General features: G+C 60.4%; 1 protein-coding gene across 1 annotated transcript; it reads left to right on the plus strand.

The window, feature by feature from the left end:
• Positions 1-2,360: 2,360 nt before the first annotated feature.
• Positions 2,361-4,831, plus strand: LOC103774894 (signaling lymphocytic activation molecule-like; the record flags this gene model as incomplete). The annotated part of the gene is made up of 7 exons (XM_008942330.1): positions 2,361-2,681; positions 2,754-3,023; positions 3,513-3,635; positions 4,133-4,197; positions 4,311-4,376; positions 4,517-4,585; positions 4,742-4,831. Coding segments are annotated over 7 exons (1,004 nt in total), but the record flags the coding sequence as incomplete, so codon positions are not given.
• Between the last annotated feature and the right edge of the window lie 928 nt (positions 4,832-5,759).

A 5,759-nucleotide genomic window follows, 5' to 3' on the forward strand; every position in this document is an offset into this window, starting at 1 on the left:
GGCTGGGTGGGGGCTTTTTTTTGGGGCTTTTCTTTGGTTCTCTGGGTCCAGTGTGCCCGGAGGAGGTAGAGCTGAGACAGATGCAGCGTGTGGGGCTTGGCCAGAGGAAGCCACTTCTGTGGCAGGGGGCCAGGTCTCTCGGCTCAAGGCTCTTCCCCCAGGATTTCAGTGGAGCTGGTGGGGGCTGAGGGTCTTCTTCCTAAAACCAGGGACTCCTGCAGGGAGGGAACAGAGAAACGCCCAGATCTGGGGTCACCTGGGTGCCTGGGCATCTCCTGGGCACATCTCCACGTCCCCCATGGTGCCAAGCTTCCCAGCTCTGGGGGAGCCCAGGAGAGCATCACCCCCACCACCCCTAAGAGACATCTCCTGGCCCTGTTGCCCACCCTGGTGGTGCAGGGCTGGGGGGCACTCGCTGCTCAGGGGTGCACAGGACGGGGCGGTGCCCGCTGGAAGCAGCAGATCCTGCAGCACCCGGGGGCTGAGCCTGGCTGCAGGACCTCCCCACGGGTGCTGGTGTGGTCACCGTGGCCCCAGCACCCCCAGCAGCTGCAGGCAGCGGGTCCTGGTCTCAGTGGGGTGTAGTTCTGCATCATTTCATCTCAGCTCAGCACTCCCAGTGCCCTGGTACCCTCCTGCTGGGGCAGCTCCTTACTGGGGTGACCCCAGGAGCCCAGGGTGAGGGCTCTGAGGTGCCCTCATGTTTTTCTTGCAGCATTGGAGGGCTCAGAGCAGTAGGAGATGATTGCTGCCCTTGTTTCTTGAAGGTTTTTTGGTACCTGAGGTGGTGGGAAGGGTCCCCCCTTGTAGGGAGCTGCAACTCAGGGAATGGTTTGGGTGGGAAGGGACCTTTGAAGCTCATCTCACCCACCCCCCTGCAGGGAGCAGGGACAGCCCCAACCAGAGCAGGGTGCTCAGAGTCCTCAACCTTACCTGGGATGCTTCCAGGGATGGGGCAGCGACCATCTCTTGGAGCAACCTGGGTCAGGCGCTCACCACCCTCAGCCTCAAACGTTTCTGCCTTTTCTCTAGTCTCAATCTCCCTCTTTTAGCTTCAAAACATCCTCCCTTGTCCTGGCGCAGCAGGCCCTGCTCAAAAGCCTGTCCCCAGCTTTCTTCTAAGTACTGCAGGACCACCAGGTCTCCCTGAAGCCTCCTCCTCCTCTCCAGGCTGAACACAGCCCCTCCCAGCCTGGCCTCCGAGCAGTTCCAGCCCTCAGATCATGCTCGTGGCCCAGGTGTGAGGCGTTGGGTGGGCACTGATAAAGGGTGGCTGCTCCTCCCCCTGCTCCTTTAGTTCCCCAGAGGAGGAGGCTTCTGCCTTGGCTTGCTCCAACCTCTCCTACTCCTGCATCTGCTGAGAGGGGAGGGGTGTCCCCTCTGCACCCCGGTGTCTGGTAAGGGCAGGGAGCCTCACACTTGCAGCTTTGCCAAGACAAAGCTCAACCTCAAAGCTTCTTGAGGTCTCCTAAGAGCAGGAGGTGGCAAAGCTGGTGACTCCACGGGTGCCCCCCGAGCACGGCTGGCCGCAGGGAGGCGAAACCCCCCTGGGCTGTGGGATGGGGGGGGCTCAGCTGAGCCCCTGGGGGCTGGTGCTTCCCTGGGTGGCCGTGCAAGCTGAGCTTTGCTGAGGGCTCTGGGGCTGTGTGGGGCTGAGCTGTGCAACGTCCCCCCCCAGCTGAGCAGCCCCTGACCACACGCAGACGTGAGGAAGCCACAAGGTTTTGTGCACGCTCGGCCCTGGCCGTGTGTTTTATTTAGGGGCTTTTTTTTATCTCGCCTCTGCCAGAGCTCCTTGACATCCGGGGGCTGAACTGAAGAGGGAGGCGAGCACAGAAACTCAAGAAAAAAGGGCTCAGGAGGAGAAGTCCCTGTTATTCCCCAGGCTGGGTGGGCAGGAAAGGAGCTGGGCATAAATGAGCTACTAGATGCTGTGATAGAACCATAGAATCCCAGACTAATTTTGGGTGGGAAGGGACCTTTAAAGATCGTCTCAACCACCTCTTGGGGCAACTTGGGGCAGGGTCTCAGAGGCTCTGCAGCCATCCCTGCTCTGGGCAGGGCTGAGGATGGCACACGAGCATCCACAGCGTGTGGTGTGGGATGGGGAACCAGGCTGAGCTTGTCCCTGGGAGCAGGAGGGGCTGTGGGTCTGGGTGGGCTCCAGAGATTGGTCCCATTTCCCAACCATGGAGCATCTCCTGGGGCTGAGGCCCCTCGCTCACCTCTCCGAGCTTGTCCCCAGGAGCAGGAGGGGCTGTGGGTCTGGGGCCTGGGTGGGCTCCAGAGATCGGTCCCATTTCCCAACCGTGGAGCATCTCTTGGGGCTGAGGCCCCTCGCTCACCTCTCTCTGCCTTAGGAGCCTCAAAGTGCTGGGAACAAGCCGTGGCTGCTGGTGGGACGTTGTGGCTGCGGCCGGAGAACCCCCCGCAGGGGTGGGCAAAGCTCTACTGGAGAGTGATGGAAGATGCAGGAAACCAGACACGGATCCTGACGGTTGAGAAGGATGGAAAAGTCCAACTCTCAAAGAGTCCTCTTTCTCAGAGAGCCCGTTTCCAGCAGGAGACCCTGTCCCTGCAGATCAGCCCAGTCAGCACAGCAGACAGCGGGACCTATCTGGCAGATTTTGAGACCCCCTCAGGCTCTCTCACCCCCCTGTTCTTCAGCGTGACCGTGTTGGGTGAGTAGCCAGCTCTCCATCGCTCATCCCTGTGTTGTCCCCTGTCCCCTCTCACCATCTCTGTCCCTGCAGAGCCCGTCCACCACCTGCAGCTGGAGACCCACGTCCTGGCTTGGGCGGAGGGCTGGTGCAACCTCTCGTTGGGCTGCACCGCCCCTGGGGCCTCCAAAGTCTCCTACCACTGGTCCTGCACTGGAGGAGCCCAGGACAACCAGTCCCAGCTCTTCTTGGGGGTCCAGGAGGTCACCAACCCCTACGTCTGTGACTGCAATGCCAGCAACCTGGTGAGCTGGGACTCGGCCAGCACCGACGTTGCCAGAGCCTGCTACGCTGCGGCGCCAGGTAATTCCCCCCCAGCTCCATCAAAGCAGGATTTAGGGGGTCCACGAGCTGCTTCCCTTCCAGTCCTCTCCCCGGGCCCTTCAATTCCGTGCCTGGGCTGCCGAAACTGCCAAGCATGTCATGCAGACATCCAGATGTGCCCAGCTTCCCCTCCTGGGGAAGGAAATGTGCCCAGTGTGGGTGATGGGGCTGGGGCTGAGGTTTCCTGGCCAGGTCTGTGACACTCTTGGGGGGGAGGTGATGGAGACTGTGTTTAGAGATGGTTCCGAGCTCTGTCCTGCATCAGAGAATCACGGAATTGTTTTGGTTGGGCGAGACCTTCCAGCTCCTGGAGTCCAACCATGCCCCCAGCACGGGCAGGTCCCCACTGCCCCGTGTCCCTCACCCCACATCTCCACGGCTTGGGAACCCCTCCAGGGGTGGGGGCTCCACCACTGCCCTGGGCAGCCTGGGCCATCAAAGGTCTCCCTTCCTCTGCTCCCTCCACAGGGCTTTTCAGCATGAAGCTGTGGTGGGCAGTGGCTGCGTTCCTGGGGCTGGCACTGGTCATCTCTCTGGCCCTTGTTGCCACGTGCTGCTGGAGGAGGAAGCGAAGAAAGGACCCCCCGGGAGGTTTGTCCTTGGGGTTGGTGTGATAGCCAGTGGGATGGGCAGCTGGGCAGCCCCTGCCCTCCTCCTGACTCTTGTCCTAAGGCTCTCCGTGCTGGTCCTGGGGTTCTCCCTCCTCCTGGGGCTGATGTGGAATAAGCCACCGGGCACTGTGCCCCCACCAGGAGCTGCGCAGGGGACAGTGACTTTGCCCATCCCTGCTGGTGTGGGGTGCTCCAGGTTGAAAAGCTGGATGAAGCACCTCAGCAGCCCGAGCATCAGTGCCCAAACCTGGAGGCCTCATTTCATGAGGTCTAGAGGACTCTCTGAGTTTGGACATTCATTTTATTCTGAGCTGGATCATCCTTCCCCAGCCCCCACCAGGTGCCAACGAGCTAAAACCTCCCAGTTGTCGAGGGGCCTCTTTCTCCTTCTGCTGTGCTTTGCTGGGGGGCTGAACCTCCCCAGTTGGGGGGCTCCAACCTTTCATCCATCTCACACCAACCTTTCAAACTCCCCAGAACCCGCTGAGCAGTTGCTGAGCTTCTACGCGGAGGTGGGAAAAGTCCAACCTGGCCAAGCCCCTGTGAGTGCTGGGGGTGGCCCTGGGTGTCCCCCCTGTGGGATGGGACCTCTGTTTGGGATGCCAGTCACCCCAGTGGCATCCCTTAACCACCTCGGGTTTGCTTTTTCCCCCAGAGTGGGACCAGTGAGGCCACTGTGGAAGGAAACACCATTTACACTGTCGTCTACCCCAAAACACAGGTAGAGTCAGTCCTGTGCTGGTGGAGGTGCCCATGGACTTTGTGCAGCTCCTGGGCTGGTCGCATCTGTGGCAGCGGCCAAGATCATTCCTCTGGCCCAAAATTTCTTTCTCTTTGTGCATCTTGAGTGTTTTTCCCTAGCAGGGACCCATCCGTCCTCAGGAACCTGAGAGCTGCACCATCTACGCCAGGATTCAGCCCCTCAGGAAGGTGAGGTTGCCCCGCTGGGCAACACTGGGTGTGTCCCCTCTGCAGTGACACAGGAACCTGGGTCCCCTGGGCTCCTCAGCTGGGTGCTGGGCTCCTCAGTTGGGTGCTGGGCTCCTCAGCTGGGTGCTGAGTTCAGGGTCTCGCTTTGCTCCTCAGTCTCCTTCTACCAAGAGGAAGAGACTGGACCCGGCTTTGGTCTCCACTGCCTACGTAGAGGTAAGAGGCACCCACCCAGGGGGGAGATGAGCCCTGGCTGTCTCCAAAGCTCTCCAGCTGCATTTCCCAAATCCCACCCCTTTCCTTGCAGGCTGAGGAGGGTTTCAGATGCCCTCGACCCCCCTCGCGGGCTTTGCCCCTGGCTCCTGCTGGCCACCACTTCTCCTAGGCTGCCTCAGCAAGACCTTCCCTTCCTTATGGACCTCTTCTGGAGCACCCCAGGACCCTCACCGCCTACCAGGACCCCACCTGGCAAAGGATGGCAACAGCCTGACATGATTTTTGGGACGGATGCAAACCCCACCTGAGCCTTGGAGGCTTCTCCTGGAGGAAAGACTCCGTGGTGGAAACCTCTCTTTGGAGGAGATGGCTGTGGAATTAGACAGATGGGTTTGTGGGGGAAGAGGGCACGTGTGATGCGCTTGCGTTCGCTCCCAGCGTGGGATCTTGTGGGTGTTTTAGGTCTTGACAGGTTTGAGGAGCCTCGGGAGTTTATTTTCGAGGTGTGAATATAAACTGAGCGGCATGAGGCGACCGTGGTGCTTTGTTTAATTGGCTTCATTGGCTCTTTATAGCCCAAAATGGACCCGGGAGGGGGAGTCTCCTTCTTTGTGTCTTGGGAGACAAGAGATGGGAGTCTCGTGTGGAGAGGGGCTTTGCAGAGGTTCAGATGTGGGTGTGGGGTAGGTGGCCCGGGGCAGGATGGTCCCTGCACGGTCCTGGGTGCCCCACAGTGACCCGTGACGCTGCCACGTCCCTTCCCACCGAAATCATCCCATGCTCCGGCAGCACGAGTGGCCCTGGGAGAGAAGGAGGGGGAGAAATTGGGGCTCTGGCTTCAAAGCTCTTCCCGAAGGCAAGATCAAGGGCTTTTATTTGGGATTGAAACCAAAACGTGGCACTTTGATGGCAGCGTGGGGAGCGGCGGCGACGGCGGCTCCGCGACGCTCCCCTCCCG

This window comes from Merops nubicus, unplaced genomic scaffold, assembly GCF_000691845.1.
Source record: "Merops nubicus isolate BGI_N331 unplaced genomic scaffold, ASM69184v1 scaffold24236, whole genome shotgun sequence".
In the NCBI taxonomy this organism is placed as follows: Eukaryota; Metazoa; Chordata; class Aves; order Coraciiformes; family Meropidae; genus Merops; species Merops nubicus.